Source organism: Zalophus californianus, chromosome 6 (genome assembly GCF_009762305.2).
Source record: "Zalophus californianus isolate mZalCal1 chromosome 6, mZalCal1.pri.v2, whole genome shotgun sequence".
NCBI classification, from domain to species: domain Eukaryota; kingdom Metazoa; phylum Chordata; class Mammalia; order Carnivora; family Otariidae; genus Zalophus; species Zalophus californianus.
In genome coordinates this window covers 93,241,927-93,262,267 of record NC_045600.1, presented here as the reverse complement: position 1 = coordinate 93,262,267, position 20,341 = coordinate 93,241,927, and the positions used below count along the sequence as shown (strand labels likewise).

The window sequence follows — 20,341 nt, the reverse complement described above, 5'->3', positions numbered from 1 at the left end:
CTTCCTATATTATCTATTGTCATATAACAAACTATCCCCAAATTTAGCAACTTTAAACAACACACATGTAGCAACAGAGAGTTTCTGAGAGTTAAGAATGCAGGAGCAACTTAGCTATGGGGCTCTGGCTCTGAGGGCCTTCACATCGTCAGCAGGGACTCAGTCATCTGAGAGCTTAACAGGCTGCAAAATCTGCTTCCGGGCTCGGCCACATGACTCTTGGCAGGAAGTCAACATCTTCTGAACGCTCCTAGGTGCCATTTGCTTCCAGAGTCCCTGCAAGGAACATGCCCAGATACAAGTCACCACACTCAAGAATACCCGAAGTATAATGTCCTTATCAGATATTTCTGCTTCCTTTCTTGTTCTTCCAGGTCCAGATGCAGGGCACCAATCAGACGCCATTTTTACCATAAACAGTAGTGCATAGTAACAGAGTTGACATTCTACCTTTATTAGTCTCCAAGGGAACAGAGCTGGTATATTAGCAGAAGAAATTCTCATACAGTAATAAGAAAGTTCTGTTAACTTGTTACCTGCACCACCTTTTTCACCCACCAGACCCTCCTCACCCTTCTTGGCTCAACTACTGTGCTGCCCCCTTCATTTGTTAAGGGTTCCAGCCACTTCTGTGTGGATTCTTATGGCCTCTGTATGAATTTCCTATAGCTGCTGTAACAAATCAGCATAAAATTAGTGGCTTAACACAACACAAATTTATTATCTTAAGGTTTTGGAGGTCAGAAGTCCAAAATGGTTTTCACAGAGTTAAAATCAATATGTCAGCAGGGCTATGTTCCTTCTGTAGGCTTTAGGGGAGAATCTTTTCCCCTGCCTTTCCAGCTTCTAGAGGCCACCCACATTTCTTAGCTTATGGGTCTCTTCCTCCATCTTCAAATTCAATAGCATAGTATCTTCAAAATCTTTCTGACTCTCTAACCTCTGTTTCTGTCATCACGTCTCCTCTCAGAATGGACATGAATCTTTGGCGACCAGAGGGCAGACTCTGGCCCACCCAAAGATGTCTACATCCCAATCCCCAGAACCTGTGACTATGTTACTTATATGGCAAAGAGGATTTTGCCAATGTGATTAAATTAAGGATCTTGCGATGGGGAGATTACCCTGGGTTATCTAGGTGGACCCAGTACAATCACAAGAGACCTTATAAGAAGGCAGCAGAGGAATGCCAGAGTGAAAGAAGGTGATGTGGCAACAGAAGCAGAGAGAGAGAGAGAGAGAGAGAGAGGGACGTGGTGACGGATGCCAAGGTCAGAGTGATGTGGCCAAAGCCGGGGGGTGTGGGCAGCCTCCAGAAGCTGGAAAAGGCAAGAAACGGCTTCTCCCCTAGAGCTTCCAGAACTCAGCTCTGCTGACACTTTGATTTCAGTCCTACATGTGAGGTCCATTTCAGTCTTCTGGGAAAATTTGTGGTGTTTTAAGCCACTAAATTTGTGGTAAGTTGTTACAGCACATAGGAAACTAATACAGCCCCCTTGGGATCATGCAGTTTGGTACTTTGCTCACCAACTGTTCCACAAATCTTGTTTTCCTGACTGTGGCATCAGCATCTTGAAGACAGAAGCAATATCTTGGTTTGTTTTCTTATCCACATGGTGCTGGATTCATGCTGGCTCTCATGAGGATCCCTTCAAGGATAACTCCACCTTTTCAGCAGCAGCGATACGCATTGATAGACTCGCAGATACGAATCACTACCAGAGGAGTTCTTCAGGATTAATCAAGTTTCCATTTATCTGAAAGCCACAAGCGTTCATGTGCCAGCCAGCCAGAATGGGGTGGAGAGAGACAGAACAGTCTTGTTATAAAGACTGTGGAATTTGCTTCTGTGAATTTAGCTGATTATTTGCCTCTGCCTACAGGCAATGATGCGCACTCGTCCTCAGGACCCAAGGAGTACCTTGGAATGCTGGAATACAAGACAGAAGATGAGGATAAGCTCATCCAAAACCTCATTCTTGGTAGTGAGACGTGGAACTCTGAATGTTTGCTCTGTCACTCAATGCTGCTGTCCTGGGTGGGGGCCTCGCTTCTCTTCTTCCACTGCTGCTTCTCCTAGCCCAGAGTTTCTCAACCTCCCCATTGGAGACCAGATAATTGGTTTATTGTGGGGGGCTGTGCACTGTAGGATATTAAGTAGCATCTTTGACTTCTGCCCTCTAGAAACCAGTAATAGCCTCTAGTCATGACAATAAAAACATCTGCAGACATTGCAAAACATCCCCAGGGAGCCAGAATTGTCCTCAGTTAAGAAGTGCTGCCCTAACCCCTTGCAAAGTCTAATCATAGGATCCAGATAGAAGACACAGCCTCTCATTTTTGCGTCTTAGCACAGGAGCTATCGTGGAAGTAACTGTGGCTCCTTGTTCCATCTGACTTCTGCTGAGAATTCTATTTGCAGGCAATGTGATGGGGGCTTCCTAGCCACACCTCAGTTACAGGAATGTTCCAGCATACACACTCAAGGCTTGGTGGTCTTAGAACCAATCTCACTAGGCTGTCTTCACCATGAAAATCACATGGTTTTCCGGTGGGAGGGAGAAAAGCTGCTCTCAAGATCTTAAAGCAGAAAACTGATGTGCAGCCTAACTTCCTCTTCTTCTAAGTGACTCCCCACCCCCACATGTGAGCACCTGTATCCTTTCCTTTCTACCCTCATGGGTGCACAGCTGTGGGGTCTCTTCATTCCCCTGTCTTAATGCAGCCATGGGGGAGGTCTTTGTTTGCTTACCTTAGTTCTATAAAGTCTCTCTCTTCCCTTTACCTTCCCCCCCCCCCCCCCCCCCCCCCCCCCGCCGCCGCTTCTCTTCTCCTCAAGGCTGGCGAGGCCTCCTCTGCAGAACTATTGTGTGTCTATTTTCCTTATTCAAGGCAGGTGCATGTGATCACTGAGATCATATCCCATCCTCATCGTAAGAGGCTGGAGTTAGGTGCATGGACATGGGGTTCCTCCCTTACATCAGAGGTCTGAAATCCAGGGTCTCCATGCCAAGAAGTACAAATTCTGTCTAAATTTCAGCCCTTAATTTTATTAAGATTTTATTTATTTATTTATTATTTATTTATTTGACACAGCGCAGGAGCACAAGCAGGGGGAGCGGCAGGCAGAGGGAGAGGGAGAAGCAGGCTTCTCACTGAGCAGGGAGTCCGACGCGGGGCTCGATCCCAGGACCCTGGGATCATGACCTGAGCCAGAGGCTGGCACTTAACGGACTGAGCCACCCAGGCGCCCCTGGATTTCAGCCTTTTAAAAAAGAGAAAGTACTTTGCAAATGAGAAGTACCTGGAACCGGTGGGACCTGTATATTTTTGCCAGGAAGAGCCAGACTGAATTCCTCAAAGAGAAAAGCTATCCCTATGCATTCAGGCACTATATCAAGTACAGAAAAGCAAATACCCCCTGTCCTGTAGTCAGAGGCTCCTTATGGGGAAAGCTGACTATTAGCGTAGTCCTCATCAGCTCTTTCTGTTCCAGACTTGAAGCCTCGTGGCGTGGTGGTGAACATGATCCCAGGGCTGCCGGCTCACATCCTGTTCATGTGTGTACGCTATGCAGACTCTCTAAATGATGCCAACAGGCTCAAGTCCCTCATGAGCAGCACCATCAATGGCATTAAGCAGGTGGTTAAGGTAGGAACTGCCTTTGATATTGACCCTTGGGATTTTGGTTACTTTAAGAACACCGTAAGGATTCAGCCTTGGCCCATCCTTCACCTCGGGTCTTTGGTGAACCACAGGATTCCTCAGACTAGTCTGAGGCCCACTCAGGGAAAGAAAGCCAAGCTGTTTGGAAAAGACAAGTTCGGTCAGGGATCCCCAAGGCTAACGATCTGCAAATAGACCTCAAAGCCTTACCTCCAAGTCTACACCCTGGTAGCCACCACCCCCACCACCTCTACCCCCTCAGGGGGTGAGATGCCCAGCTGTGAGGATGCATTATTCATCAGAGGTTAGGAGTAGAGAATCAACATTTGTCTGGTGTTCAGTGCTTTCTGGTCCCTATATTCACGAGAGCCACCAGAGTGCTCTTGGAAGGGGCCCCCAGAAATTGATGTTTTCCCTGTCCATAATTTCATAAAATGAGTTTTCTTAGGGCACATGTGCATTGTGTCCCAGGCCATAGGCATACAGTATTTGCCTCATCTTGCTGCTCTGGAATGTTTAAATGTTTAGAAACTGAAAGATGCACGGCATGATGAGTATAAATCCTTTCCCACCAGCATTTCCCGTTTCAGCTTCCCCGGTGACTCCCTCGTCTCTGCCTTTGTGGGTGGCCAGGACCTGGCCCTCCCCGCTCCAGCACACAGCACATTAAAGCAGCCCTCCTTGGCCCACATACCCCATAGTCTCTACACCTTTCCTTCCACACACACACCGCCCCCGCCGACTGCCAAGGTGCTTACACTAGCAGCCTCCACCAGTTTCTGCAATCCGGCTTCTGCTCCTGTCACTCCACAATAAGATGACCAGTGATTCCTCTTGCTAAATCCAATGGTTTTCCCTTAATTTTTTATCCTCCTCTCATGGACGGAAGCATTAGGCCCACCTCTTGGAAACACTCCCACTTTGTCCTTCACATCCCAAGACTTCCCCAGTTTTCCTCTTACCTCTGACCACAGTACCTCTCTTCCTTCTCTGTGCCCCTTCCTGCTGCCCCACAAGCTGGGCTGTTCTCCCCAGCAGAGTCCTCAATTCTGAGCTCTTGTCCCTCCAGCCCTTTCCTTCAAGGACAGCGTTCTCCCCCATTTCAGCAGACTTTCTCAGCTGCCATCTTTCACCAGCATCCTTCCATCCTCTGAGCGTTTGCAGCCTAGTCTATGTGCATTGTGCAAGAGCTCAGCCACCCATTTGGTTGTGTCCTATGTATGTTATGTTACAAGTGACATTCTTCCCGGTCAGAATGTGAACTCTGGAAAGCAGGGACCCAGACTTACCTTTACCAGGCATCCTGCAGTGCCTGCTTCAAGTTTCATCATAAGTCACATAACCTAGACAGAAATACTTTGCAAACCAGAACCTGCTAAATAAACTAAGAGCTTATCGCTACAGTGTAAGTTTAATAAAGTCTTTGGTGAATAAAAGAAGAATTCATTCTGATCAAAAGCCACCGGCTGACCAAACTGGTAAGATACATCTGTTCTTGGCTCAGAGGCAACAGTAGTCACCAAATCCAACTTTGTCTTCCTTGGTTTTTTGTTTTGTTTTAAGGAACATGTAGACGACTTTGAGATGCTGTCTTTTTGGCTCTCGAATACGTGTCATTTCCTCAACTGCCTGAAGCAGTACAGTGGAGAAGAGGTAGGGACACTTGCCTGTTCTGTGTTCTGTGCGGACTACTGGTCTATAACTTCCTCGTGAGCCAGCGCTCACCACAGGGATTGGGGACATCCTCAGCTCCAGGAGCAGCCTCTGCTCCAAACAGCTTCCTGGTCTCCTTCTCAGCCAGGAGGCCAACTTCACATTACTGGTTGGACAGAAGTCATAGTCAGAAGACTTAGAAAGAGGCTGGGACCTTGGGCATGATACTAGGCCTCAGTTTTCCTTGAGTTTTAAATCATTGAGGTTGGGGCGCCTGGGTGGCTCAGTCAGTTAAGCGTCTGCCTTCGGCTTGGGTCATCATCCTGTGGTCCTGGGAATGAGTCCTGCTCATCGGGGAGTCTGCTTCTCCCTCTCCCTCTGCCCCTCCACCCCCCCTCAAATAAATAAAATCTTAAAAATAATAATAATAAAATAATTTTAAAATAATCTACCTCAGTGAGGTAGATTAGGTGATTTTTAAGTTTGTTTCTGTTGTGAAATTCTGAAGTTTTTAGTATTATGACTCTAAAACCCAACCTTTAGATCAACATGACTGTTCAGAGCTCTTCTCTCTGCAGGATTCTGATCATTCCTCCACAATCTATGTCCTTTGCCATTCCAGCTCTGCTCCCAAGGGGCTAACATCATAAAGGAAATCACCTTCAAGTACTCACGGAGCAGAATGTCATTGACCTAAAATAACAAAGCAGTTTTTAGGGTTTTCACTGCTCTCTCAAATGTTTGTACTGTTAATGGTCCCACCAGCAGTGTATGAAGTTTCCAGTATCATACCTTCACCAACACTTGATATTGACAGACATTTTAATTATTTACCAATCTCATTGGTATAAAATGATACCTTGTTGACTTAAATTGCATTGCTTGATCGCTAATGAGATGAGGAATCACTCAATGTAGGGGTGCCTGGGTGGCTCAGTCTGTTGAGTGTTTGACTCGTGGCTTCCACTCAGGTCATGATCTCAGGGTCAAGAGATTGAGCCCAGGTAGGGCTCTATGCTCAATGGGGATTCTGTTGGAAATTCTCACTCTCTCCCTCTCCCTCTGCCCTTCCCCCTGCTCTGGTGTTCTCTCTCTCTCTCTCTTTCTTCCTCTAAAATAAATAAAATAAGTCTTAAAAAAAAAAAAAGGAATCACTCCACATGCTTACTGGTTATTTGGGTTTCTGTTCCAATTACCTACTGACATCAGTTTTCCATTTTTTTTAGAGGCAATTTTTTTTTTCTTATTGATTTGTAGGAGATCTTTACGTATCATGGATAAACCATGGCTTGTCTTGTAATTTTCTTTATGGAGTCTGTTGAACACAATTTCTGAATTTTGGTATATCAATCCTATTCTTTTATGATGTATGTTTTAGTATCTTCAGGAAATTCTCCCTGCTCTGAGATCATGAACTTATTCTCTTACTTACTTCTGAACTTCTGTAATTCAAATTTAGAGCTCACAATTATGCTTTTATCTATCCAGAATTAGTGTAATTATTTATCCCATGATGTGTGAGATAATGATCTCATATCTTCTTCCATGTGGATAGCCAATTGTCCCAATGAGGGAAAAGTAAAATACAAAAGTAACTCTACTAGTACTATAGAACAAAAAGAGAAATAAGTAAAGAAAATCCAACCTCTGACTAAAAGGAATACCAAAAGGAGCAGGGGGTACAGCCCAGTCCATGTGAGTCAGACTCGCATATGTGTGACATTAATGGAAGAGGGTATTATTCAACACCATTTACTTTTTTACCCTTTCTTTGACCCCTCAGCCATGTATAGAGCGTTCTTTTCCCTGTCTGCATGTTTTTTTAATTACTATATTTTCACTTCTATTTCAATGGTTCTTTTTCACATCTGCCTCTTATTATATCCTCTCCTTAATGCTTTCTTTTTGTTTTATCTCTTTGAACACATTGAATATATTTTATTAGTCTGGTTGGGCTAATCACAAAATACTGCAGACTAGAAGGCTTTTAAACCACAGAAATGTATTTTCTCGCAGTTCTAGGGGCCCGAAGTCTGACACCAGGGTGCCAGCATGGTTGGTTCCTGCTGAGAGCTCTCTTCCTGGCTTGCGGATGGCTGCCTTCTCGCTGTGCCCACCCACAGCCTTTCCTTGGTGCACGGGTGACGGATTGAGCTTCCTAGTGTCTCTTATTAAAGGGACACTAACCCTATCAAATTAGGACCTCACACTAGGACCTCATTTGATCTGAGTTACCTGATCACAGACCAATACAGCCACGCTGGAGGAGAGAGGGCTCCAACATATGACTTTGGGAGCATCACAAACATTTAGCCCATAGCACACATTTTTAAATATTTCAGATTGATCTATGCTCTATAATCATGAAGTCATGAATCTCATGTATTGCATCTACTGACCTCTTATAGCTGTTTGTTTCCTTTGGTGCTTTGTAGGCTTTTTCGGTGAGCTTCCATGGGAGTTGTTTTGCACTGTATTCTGTAGGTGCTGGGGGCACATATTTAGAGGGTGAGGAGGCAGGACGGCTACAGTTGGTTATAGAGAATAAACAGTACCACAAATGTGCGAGCTCATTTCATACAAATCAGACACTAGGCTTTAAAGTATAGGAGCTCATTGGAATGTCCCTAATAGAGATAGTGTTTTAATTTCCTACATGTCTATATCATTCTAATACTTATATGCTCACATTACTTTCAGGAATTCATGAAGCTCAATAGTCCACATCAGAATAAGAATTGCTTGAACAATTTTGACCTTTCAGAATACAGACAGATTCTTAGTGATGTGGCTATACGAATATACCATCAGTTCATTGTTGTTATGGAAAATAACATTCAACCAATAATAGGTAAGAAAAGAATTGATGACCAAAAAATATTTATGGTCACCCTGAGACCTTAAAAAAATAAATCCAGTATAAGGCATGTGATCACAAAGAATATAATTTTAAAACCAGAAAAGTTTAATTGTGTAAATGTCTACTTTTTAATTCTTTTTAATTGCTTGAAATGATGACCTATATAAAAGTGCATGGTTCAGAGTTTCCTACCCATAAGCGTGATTCACCCTGAAGGGAAAGCCTAGGGAGACCTGCTACTACTTACGTAGCTAATCCTAGGTCATAACTAAGCGTTTTTGAGATCTTAAAGTCCCACTATAGTTTCTACAATTTTCCGAAATTTAAATACTTCAGGCTTTTAATGGTTCCAGACCATGAGTTATCACGGTAACCTGCTCCCTCTCCTGTGAAGTTGAAAGAGGGACTCCAAGCTGTTGTAAACAGCCATGCACTCCGTCCACCCCCTCCATCTGGGGCTCCCCAATCCTCGATCCTCTCGCTTCCCCTATCACAGCTGTGTCCACAGCTAACTCCTGCAGAAAACATCCCACTTCCTTGAACAGACCCAGGAGAGCAATGGAAAATGTTCTCTGGTTGTCGCCCCCTGCGTGTGCAAGAAATGCTTGTGTTTTCCTCTCTAGTGCCGGGCATGCTGGAGTACGAGAGCCTGCAAGGCATTTCTGGCCTGAAGCCCACAGGCTTCCGGAAGCGGTCATCTAGCATAGATGATACGGATGCCTACACGATGACCTCCGTCCTGCAGCAGCTAAGCTACTTCTACAGCACCATGTGCCAGAACGGCCTGGACCCTGAGCTGGTGAAGCAGGTCGTGAAGCAGCTCTTCTTCTTGATCGGGGCTGTCACCCTGAACAGCCTCTTCCTGCGCAAAGACATGTGCTCCTGCAGAAAAGGGATGCAGATCAGGTAAAACCCATAAACCTCCGCTTACACCCAGAGGCAGCTGGGAATGTCTGGGGCCACACCCTGCTGCCCCCACTGCATGAGCTGCACTGCTCAGGTGGGGGTTGTGCAAGAGGACTTTGGAAACTTGGGGATGTCTACGGTTGGATCGCTCCCCCCCCCCCCCCGCCCTGCTCCATCATTGTGCACCAGGCTAGCTTGGCACCCAATCCAGGGCCTTCCTTTGGTGGTTAAAGATTAGTAACTAGTAATTGTTTCTATCTTTATTATGTTATTCCTTCTGCTTGCTTTGGATTTATTTTGCTCTTCTTTTTCTAGTTTCTTAAGGTAGAAGCATTGGTTATTGACTTTGAGACCTCTGTTTTCTTTTTTTTTTAAAGATTTTATTTATTTGAGAGAGAGAATGAGAGATAGCACGAGAGGGAAGAGGGTCAGAGGGAGAAGCAGACCTCTGTTTCCTAAAGCATTTAATGCTATAAACTTCTCTCCAAGCACTAACTTTATCCCACAAATTTCGAGATGTTTTATTTTCGTTTTTGTTGAATTGAAAATAGTATCTAATTTCCTTGGAGTCTTACTCCTTGACCCGTCGATTATTTAGAAGTATGTTGTTTCAGGGGCATGTGGGTGGCTCAGTCGGTTAAGCATCTGCCTTCAGCTCAGGTCATTATCTCCGAGGTCCTGTGATCAAACCCCGAGTTGGGCTCCCTGCTCAGCAGGGAGTCTGCTTCTCCTTCTCCCTTTGCTCGTCCCCACCATTCGTGCACTCTCTCTCTCAAATAAATAAAATCTTTAAAAAAAAAAAAGAAGTATGTGGTTTCATTTCCAAGTATTCAGAGACTTTCTTGCTACCTTTCCGTGACTTTTAGTTTAATTCCATCTGATCAAAGAATGTATTCTTTCAGTCACACTCTTGGAAACAGAAGATAGAATGGTTGTTGCCCAGGGCTGAGGAGAGAGGGGAAGGGGGAAGTGTTGTTCAACAGATACAGAGTTTCAGGTCTTCAAGATGAAAGAGTTCTAGGGATTTGTTACATAACGTGGTGCGTACAGTTATCTCTTGTACTGTACACTTAAAAAAGGTTAAGATGGTAAATGTTATATGTCTTTTATCATAATAAAAAAACAATCTCAAGGTGCAGGTTGAAAAATATCATAGATTAATATACCATAGATTAAGACACCAGAGTCACCAACCGTCCCACTTTACCTGAGATTAAGACACCAGAGTCACCAACCATCCCACTTTACCCCAGGTTTATTTGTTAAATAAAAACTTCTAAATATTTTTACATTGAGAAAAACTTTGTATAATCTCAGTTCTTTTTAAATTTAAAAAGATTTGCTTTTATGACCCAGAATATGGTCTGTTCTTGTGAATGTTCCACATGCAGTTGAAATGTATATTCTGCTGCCATTGGGTGGAATGTCCCATGTCAATTAGACCCTGTATGTTCTTTTAGTCTGTCAGTTTTTGCTTTGTGTATTTTGAAGCTCTGTTTTTAGGTGCGTATACCTGAAGAATTGTTATGTCTTCTTGGTGAGTTGACCATCCTAACATTATGTGGGGTCCTTCTTTATCCCTGTAATGGTAATCTTCTCTGCTCTGAAATCTACTTTGTCTGAAAGCCTACTTTTTCTTTGGATTAATGTTTTCATAGTGTATCTTTTTTCATCCTTTTACTTTTAACCTACCTGTGTCATGTATGAAGTGCCTTTCTTAGAGGCAACAGAAATTTTGGTCTTGCTTTGGTTTTTTGTTTTTTGTTTTTTTAAACCAGTCTGACAATCTGTGCTTCTTAATTGGGGTGTTTAGACCATTTTAATTAACATAATTATTGATATGTTTAGATTTAAGTCTACCATTTCACTCTTTTTTATTTGTTCCTTCTGGTTTTTATTTCTCTGATCTCCTTTCTCTGCCTTCTTTTGGGTTCTTTGAACATTTTTTGGTACCCCTTTTAAATTTATCTACTGTGAGGGCACCTGGGTGGCTCAGTCAGGTCAATGTCCAGCTCTTGATTTCAGCTCAGCTCATGATCTCAGGGTTGTGAGATCGAGCCCTGTGACAGGCTCTGTGCTGAGCAAGGAGAGTATCTCTTTCTCCCTCTCCCTTTGCCCCTCCCCTCCTAAAAATTTTTATCTACTGTGTTTTTACTATTCATCTTTGTATATATCTTTTTAGTGGTTTTTCTAGGGATTATAGAATATATACTTAACTTTTCAGTCTATTTAGTTAGTTATTTTTAAGTAGGCTCTATGCCCAACATGGGGCTTGAACTCACCACCCTGAGATCAAGACCTGAGCTGAAATCAAGAGTCGGACACTTAACTGACTGAGCCACCTGGGTGCCCCTTTTAGTCTATTTAGAATCATTATCTTAACCATGTCAAGTGGAATGTAAGAAGCTTACCATCATGTAGGCCCCTTTCCCCTTTACATTATAGTTGTCTTATGTATGATATCTACAGACATCAAAAACTCTGCCAGATAATGTTATAATTTTCATTTTAAATCATCTAACATATTTTAAGAAACTCAGTAGAAGAATCGTCTATTACATTTACCCACATATTTACCCCATTTCTGTTACTCCTTCATTCCTAATGTTCCAACTCTTGTTTTTTTCCCCCAAATCTCATTTTGATATCATTTCCTTTCTGCCTGAAGAAATGCTTTCAGTAGTCCTTGTACAGCAGGTTTACTGGAAATACTTAGTTTTCTTTCACCTGAAAATGTCTTCATTTCACCTTCATTCCTGAAGTATATTTTTGTGGGATATAGAATTTGGGTTGACATTCCATTTTTTCATCACTTTAAAAATGTAAAACATTTTTCCATGGTTTTCAATAAGAAATGCAAGGTTATTTGAATTATTGTTTCCCCACAAGTAATGCATAGTTTTTCTCAGATTGCATTCAAGATTTTATTTTTGCCTTTGATTTTCCACAGTTTATTTAGGATGTGTCTTGGTGTGGATTTCTTTGAGTTTAAGCGCTTTGAGATTCCCTGAGCTTTTTGAATCTGTAAGCTTGTACATCTCACTAAATCTGGGAACTTTTCAGTGATTTCTACAAATATTTTGTCTGCATCATAATTTCTCCTTTCCTCTGGAACTTCAGTAACACAAATACTAAACCTTTCATTATGGTTCCATGGGTCCATAAAGTTCTGTTTATTTTAGTTTATTTTCCCCTCTGTATTCTTTAGATTGAATCATCTCTCTTGGCTGACTGTTTCCTCTGGCATCTCTATTCTGCTGTTGAGCCCATTAAAAGAATTCTTTTATTTTTGTTATTATATTTTTCAGTTCTAAAGTTTTTGTTTCGTTTTTCTTTGTATTGTCTTTTTCTTTTCTGAAACTTTCTATCTTTTCATTTATTTCAAGATAGTTTGTCTTTACTTTTTGGAGCATTTTTATGATAGTTTCTTTAAAGTCTCTATGTCATCTCAGAGTTGACATCTGTTGATTTTCTTGTTTGATAAAAATTGAGATTTTCCTGGTTCTTCATATGCCAAGTAATTTTGAATTGTATCCTGGACACTTCTAATATTATACTATGAGACTTACAAATAATGCTACAATAAACATAGGGGTGCATATATCTTTTTGAATTAGTGCTTTCATTGTCTTTGGGTAAAACCTGGTAGTGGAATTGCTGGATTATATGACCCCAAGATCAAGAGTTGCATGCTTCTCCAACTGAGCCAGCCAGGTGCCCCCAACACTCAATTTTTAAAAACAGCTTCATTGATAGATAATTTACATGCTGTAAAGTTTATCCATTCTGTAAACTATATCCGTATAGTTCAAAGGGTTTTGGTATAGTTGTAGAGTTGTGCAAACATCACCATAATGTAATTTTAAAACATTTCCATCACTCCGAAAAGAAATCTTATACCCATTAGCAGCAGCATTCTTTTTTTTTTTAAGATTTTATTTATTTATTTGACAGAGAGAGACACAGCAAGAGAGGGAACACAAACAGGGGGAGTGGGGGAGGGAGAAGCAGGTTCCCTACTGAGCAGGGAGCGTGATGCGGGGCTTGATCCCAGGACCCTGGGATCATGACCTGAGCTGAAGGCAGCTGCTTAACGACTGAGCCACCCAGGCGCCCCAGCAGCAGCATTCTTATCCGCTACCACATCCTAACTTCATAGTCCCCTCTTCCTTAGGCTAGGCAACCACAAATATATTTTCTTTCTCTATAGGTTTGCCTGTTCCGGATACTTTTATAAATGGAATCATAAAATGTGTTGCCTTTTGTGACTGGCTTCTTTCACTTAACATCATGTTTTCACAATTCATCCATGTGGTAGCATGTATCAGTACCTCCTTCCTTTTTGTTGCTGAATAATATCCCACTGTATAGACATATCACAATTTGTGTATCCATTAGTTGGTGGACATTTTGGGTTTTCATTTTTTGGCTATTATGAGTAATGCTGTGAACACTCGTGCACAGTTTTTTATGTGGACATGTTTTAAGTTCTCTTGAGTATATATCTAAAAGTGGAATTGCTGGGTCATATGGCAGTTCTATGTTTAACACTTTGAGGAACCAGCAACCTGTTTTCCTTAGCTGCTCTACCATTTTAGATTCCCACTAGCAATATATGAGAGTTCTCAACACTCTCATTTACCCAGAGAGGTTGAGTAACTTTCCAAGCTCACACAATGGATTGGTGGGACTACAACCCATGCCTCTTACGTTATAAAGTTATGATAATTAATGACAGAAACAAGAATAAAAACCCCAGTGGACTGAATGAAACCCTTCTACCAATTGAAAATTTTCTGTCAATTTAGGGAAAGATACCAGTTTTTTATACCAATGTAAGGTCTTCAAATATCACTATGATTTTTTCCTCTAGTAGATTTTCAAATCCATTATTAAGGGTATTTTAATAGGTCACTTTATAAATTATTGCAGTCACTGCTTTTTGCTCAGATTTTCCCCAAAGTTTATAGCTGATATGGCCCCTCACCCCAGACCATCAAGATCCTTAGAACCCTGGATCATGAGAGCTGATCATTTGGTCCAACCCACTCATGTTACAAATGAAGAAACTGCTGGACCATGATCCTAAGGCTCTCAGTGGACTCGGGTACCCTCTCAGACACACTGAGGGATTTAGCACCCTCCCCTGAAGTGTTCTCAATGGATCACCCACTGTTCTCTGTTTCTTTGGCTTTTACTCCAGGTGCAACATCAGCTACTTAGAAGAATGGCTTAAAGATAAGAATTTGCAGAACAGCTTGGCCAAGGAAACTTTGGAACCTCTCTCTCAGGCAGCCTGGTTGCTTCAGGTCAAGAAGACCACAGACAGTGATGCCAAGGAGATCTATGAACGCTGTACTTCACTGTCTGCTGTGCAGGTGATAAGGCTTGCTGCGTGTGTCCCTGATCTTCACCAACAGATCATGTCACTGGTGTCGCCCTTTCTGGCTTAGTCAGCCATAGGGTGTATCTGAATCTCTGTGTGCTCTTTGGGGTGCACACATATCTCCCAAGGACCACCCTCTTAGCTAATAAGCATTTATTTAATACTAACTTAGGACTTAACACAAAAGTGCGTATGATACATTCCCTGCCCACTGAACTCACAGATGTGTATGTACGGGGGGAGGGGAGGTCGTGAGGAAGGAGGCCAGAGCACATGGTTCCTAGAGCCCCATTACAGTATCAGAGAACTACATGTGGTTCCCAATAGTTCCCAAACCATCAGATTCGTTATTTCATGGACAGACTTGTCATTTTTCATGGTCTAACACCATCTTATGTGCTGTTTGCAGATCATAAAGATCCTTAATTCATACACACCTATAGATGACTTTGAGAAAAGAGTGACTCCATCCTTCGTTCGCAAAGTACAGGTAAGATCCTTAAGGATGTACCTTTCAATTTTCAGTATAAGGAATTGTGGGGACCCCTGAGTGGCTCAGTCAGTTAAGTATCAGACTCTTGATCTCAGGGTTATGAGTTCAGCCCATGTTGGGTTCCACACTGGGCGTGGAGCCTACTTGGAATGAATGAATGAATAAATGCTTGAATAATTGAATGATTGAATACTGAATATTGAATTAATGTTAGGAAATCTAAGATTAAAGCACATTTACTAAACATGCAAATGAAAGGCACTTAGCAAAAGCAGCAGGAATTTTCCCTGTCGGGTACCCATTTTATTTTTTTAATTTTTTAAATTTTATTTTAAAAGATTTTATTTATTTGAGAGAAACAGAGAGCACAAGCGGGGGGGGGGGGGCAGCAGAGGGAGAAGGAGAAGCAGAGTCCCCACTGAGCAGGGAACCCGATGCAGGGCTCAGTCCCAGGACCCTGAGATCATGACCTGAGCCGAAGGCAGACGCTTAACCAACTGAACCACCCAGAGGCCCCCAGAACCCATTTTAGCCTCGGTGGGAAGGGAATGAAAACACCAAAACTGTGATTCACCTGCTGTGTTCCTTCAGCATGTCTTATTATCAGTCTTCATATCAGTATTGTGCAAGGGAGCAGAGGCGGAATGGGAAAATGTGTACCCATTTTTCTTATTTTAATCCCAAAAGTTTCTTCCCCAATCAACTAAGGCATCAATTCTCAAAGTTTGGTTCAAGGATCCTGTGGGTCCTTGAGACCCTTTCAGGGGGTCTGCAAAGTCTTCCTTTTTCCAAATATGTATGTGTGAAGCAGACTTTTCTTCCTATACTTCAACCAAAATAACATATCACCATAGGTTGAATGCAGAAGTGGATATGAGATTCCACTGGTCATACTAAGTCAGACATTAAAAAGATTTACAAAAATATAAAACAATACCATTTCCTACCAATATTTTTTTGTTTTCAAAAATAGTTATTTTTCAATAAATGTTTACATGCATTGGGTTTGTTCTTGTTATTTTAATAAATTAATATTTTAAATTATTGTTTTAATTACTAATATGGTAAATATCAGTAGTTATACCCACAAACACAAAAGCTCTTTGGGGTCTTCAATAATTTTTAAAGAGTATAAAGGGGTCTTAAGGAAAAAAAGTTAACAAACTACTGAACTAAAAAGGAGAACAGCTAAAAAGATTTAATACTTCAGATCCACTCATATTTGGGCTTAGAATTATGCCACAAGAATGGATAAGAATAGAAAACAGATCCATTTACAGTCAGTCCATCCTGTGGGAAATTAACTTCTGAGGTGAAACAGAGCATGTAAGTAAATATTCATGAGAGCTGATTGGAAATCCTGCAGAGACCATTTCACCACGGGATTGTGTTGTTAAAGGGCTCTTTTGTGCATTCTCTTACATGATTTTGAAAGGAGCTTTTCAGTGAAGGTGGAGTTGTGTTTTCCTTACTCTAGACTTCTAGTTAGTCATAAAGCAGAATGCACTGGTTTCCTTATTCATTTTTCTCTGGTTTTAATTTCAGGCTCTCCTAAATAGCCGGGAAGATTCATCACAGCTGATGTTGGATACAAAATATCTCTTTCAAGTTACCTTCCCTTTTACCCCCTCTCCACATGCTCTGGAAATGATTCAGATCCCCAGCAGTTTCAAGCTAGGCTTTCTCAATAGATTATAGCAGGAGAAAATAGAGTAAGTGTACTTTTCCCTCAGAAGCTAAATGAAGATCAAATACGAGGGATGTGCTTTATTCATTGGAACTGGAAATGCTTTGGGACATGATGTAAGGAAGAACATAAGAATCCTCCAAGATGGGCCACATGTTGCCACTGTCATTTTGTAAGAGTTAACACACACTAGCTGGGATTGGAAGGGCCATGTCTACCTTCAGAATCACAGCCAGCTTTTACTGGGATTCCTGGAAGGCCCATATTTTCCTCCAGGTGCCTCTTATCTAGATCTGTCTTGTGACAGGGCTCCCCCCAGAGGGAGCAGGATCTGGGAATACAGTGTCTCCTAAGTTTTCTAACGTGTGTGTGAAGCCCAGGTACATTTATGAAGCCACCAGTATGTTTCAGGGTTGAGTCTTCCAGGAAATAATCCCGTTTGGCCACAAGGTTGTGTCAAAAGTCCTCTGACCCCATGCCTCCTGCCCCAGGTGGGTGGGCTAGGGTTCACTGACTTTTTACTAAAAATGCTCCTGCATGAAAAAATATTTATAATTTCAGACCCCTCTACTTTTTAAGAGAATCTTCAATCTGAAATGAATTATATGAACTATTTTATGTACATATATTCTAAAACGAATATGTTATTAAAATCAATTGCCATGCCAAATTGCTAAATTGTCATCTCTTCTGAAAGAACATTTCTTTAAATTTTATCAACCAACACACTTGCCATATTTTTCATTGTTCATACAACAATGTCTTTAAAAACTAAGTTTAAAAGGCAATTTAAATTATTTTCTCTATCTTTTTAGCATTCAAATACGTTCTTAAATTTTCCCATAAAAATACCTGGGGAATTATATCAGTTCCTCCTTTTGAGAAACCAGTGTTTCCCAAGTTTTATGGAAATGGACTCTCCCTTGTCCACCCCCCTTCCCCCAAACCTCTTTCTTTCCTTTCAGAGCACACAGTGTCATTTGACCAGCCCTGCTAGCCTATGGCCAGAGGCCCCAGGGCTTCTCTGCACCATTCCCAGAATCCCAGCCGGCCGGCCCTCTGCTTCTGACAGACTCACGGGCAGTAGCTGTGACTCTGTAAAACAGACATACATCTTAGGAGTGGAAATAATACATGAGGATGAAGCAATGTCACCCTACTAATATGTAATGGTGTCTTTTCATATTATAAATGATTTAGTTCACTTAGATACATTATATAGGAAAAAATGAAATGTAGAACTTTAAATATTTTAATCAATAAAATAAATTACCAAATGAATTGGGTCAGTTTCTTTCTTTTTCTTTCTTTCTTTCTTTCTTTCTTTCTCTTTCTTTTCTTTCTTTCTTTCTTTCTTTCTTTCTTTCTTTCTTTCTTTCTTTCTTTCTTTCTTTTTCTTTCTTTCTTTCTTTCTTTCTTTCTTTCTTTCTTTCTTTCTTTCTTTCTTTCTTTCTTTCTTTCTTTCTTTCTTTCTTTTTCTTTCTTTCTCTCTTTCTTTTCTTTCTTTCTTTCTTTCCTTTCTCTCTCTCTCTCCCCCTCCCTCCCTCCCTCTCTTTCTTTCCTTCCTTTCTTTCTTTTTGTAGGCTCCACACCCAGCATGTGGTCCAAACTCACAACCCTGAGATCAAGACCTGAGCTGAGATCAAGGGTTGAACATTTAAGTGACTGAGCCACCCAGGCACCCCGGGTCAGGTTCTTTTAATTGCTAGGAGACTACATTTTTCTTAAGTGCACAAGGTTTATGCCTTTCTTTAAGGATTGTCTACTTAAAGATGCTGGAATCTTTATAGATCCATAATATCTCTTAAAATATATACAAACATTTTTAGAGGGGAAGTGAATATGCCCTAAGTCCTGGCTCAGGCTGTGTCTCCATGGGCTCCTAGATGGTGAGAGAATGAGGGGCCACTGACAGAGACTTGGCTGGGTTTCTGATCGGCATCCGTGGCCTTCTCTGTGCCCTTTCTTTGTTTCCCATCACCCTTCCTTTCCGGGCCCCATATGTCAGGGTTCATGCCTGTTTCACACCACTCACCCTGGGCTATCAGCTAGTGACATCACCCATCTCCTTTGCCACCCTGTGAACTCTTGGAGAGCAGGTCCTCATTCATCCCCGTGCTCATCTTGATGTTGGCGAGATTGGACAGAGCTGCAGGAGCAAGGTCCTATTAGAGGCAGCAGGATTGGGGGTGTGGGGGTTGGTCAGCCTTGGGAAGGAGCAGATCTTGTCTGGGAACAAGACAAGGGGGCCTGCAGAGGCTGAGAAATGTATACATGGAGAAGGGGGAGGAGCACGCCTCCCACATCTCGATCCATCCCACAAAGCTGAAGGTGAGGGGCGCCTGGGTGGCTCAGTCATTAAGCATCTGCCTTTGGCTCAGGTCATGGTCCCAGGGTCCTGGGATCGAGCCCCGCATCAGGCTCCTTGCTCAGCGGGAAGCCTGCTTCTCCCTCTCCCACTCCCCCTGCTTGTGTTCCCTCTCTCGCTGTCTCTGTCTCTGTCCAATAAATAAATAAAATCTCAAAAAAAAAAAAATCACAAAGCTGAAGGTGAGAAGAATGGCCAAAATGAAGAGATGCTGGTGGGACGTGGACTGAGCAGGCTGAAGTTGCTGATAACAGGGGTGAACGTCAGGTTTGCTCAGTGGAGCAGAGCATGGATTCATGAGGGTTCAGCCTGCCAAGGCTGCCTCCTGCAGAGAACAGAGAAATGAGCTCAAGAAACAGGTCAACAGAAGTTCCGAGGGCATCTGCTGTGGATGGGCAAAAGGCCGCTGTCAGCAGTGAGTGCCCGTGGGAAGGGACAAAGCCTCTGAGCCGTGATGCCCAGATAAGGAGATTAGAGGTGCAGCTTCTGCTTTTGCACCTTCACCTTGGAGCTGCAGCTCTGACTTCTCAGCTGGTCGCTCCAAGTGTTGACTCTCTGGAAGGTATGTATGTGCTAACAGTATATTAGCATACTCAGGTTTTCCTGCATGCTCAGGTAAGTGTTCTACGTGCACACACCAAGGTGTTAACTGGGCATTCTTTGAGGAGGGAGCACAGGTGAAGGGCGGTGGTGGTGGTTAAGCTGCACGCTCTAACTGTTCTACAACCCACATGTGTTTCTTTTGAAATAATAGGAAGGTGTTTTGTTTTAAAAATATATTTAGTGTTGGCATCAGGGGGAAAAAATTAGGCATCTGTAAAGTCATATAATCAGTTTTAAAAAATTGATCCAGGTAACACTTTACATGTCAGCATAAGCCTCAGAATGCAGCTTATGGAATAAGAAGAGGGTTTTTTTTTTAGAGGTTTATTCATTTTAGGGCGCCTGGGTGGCTCAGTTGGTTAAGCGTCTGCCTTTAGCTTGGGTCATGATCTTGGGGTCCTGGGATCAAGTCCCACATCGGGCTCTCTGCTCACCCTCTCCCTCTGCCTACCACTCCCACTGCTTGTGCTCTCTCTCTCTTTCTGTCAAATAAATAAATAAAATCTTTAAAAAAATCTTTTAAAAATATTTATTCATTTTAGAGAAAGAGCACACCTGTGCACATGAGCCACGGGGAGGGGCGCGGGTGGAACAGAAGAGAGAGAGAGAATCCCAAGCAGACCCACGCCTCCACGTCCCCCATGCTGAGCTTGGAGTCCTTCATGGGGTTGGATCCCAGGACCCTGAGACCATGTCCCAAGCCAAAATAAAGAGTTGAT

General features: G+C 42.4%; 1 protein-coding gene across 1 annotated transcript in view; it reads left to right on the top strand.

The window, feature by feature from the left end:
- Positions 1-16,662, top strand: part of MYO5C (myosin VC) — an 89,133-nt gene extending 72,471 nt beyond the window's left edge. The window contains exons 34-41 of the mRNA XM_027572805.2: positions 1,884-1,982; positions 3,497-3,651; positions 5,230-5,319; positions 8,020-8,170; positions 8,803-9,085; positions 14,289-14,463; positions 14,881-14,961; positions 16,510-16,662. Of these exons, the coding sequence (XP_027428606.1) occupies positions 1,884-1,982; positions 3,497-3,651; positions 5,230-5,319; positions 8,020-8,170; positions 8,803-9,085; positions 14,289-14,463; positions 14,881-14,961; positions 16,510-16,662 (1,187 nt within the window). The remainder of the gene's footprint in view (positions 1-1,883; positions 1,983-3,496; positions 3,652-5,229; positions 5,320-8,019; positions 8,171-8,802; positions 9,086-14,288; positions 14,464-14,880; positions 14,962-16,509) is intronic.
- Positions 16,663-20,341: the final 3,679 nt, after the last annotated feature.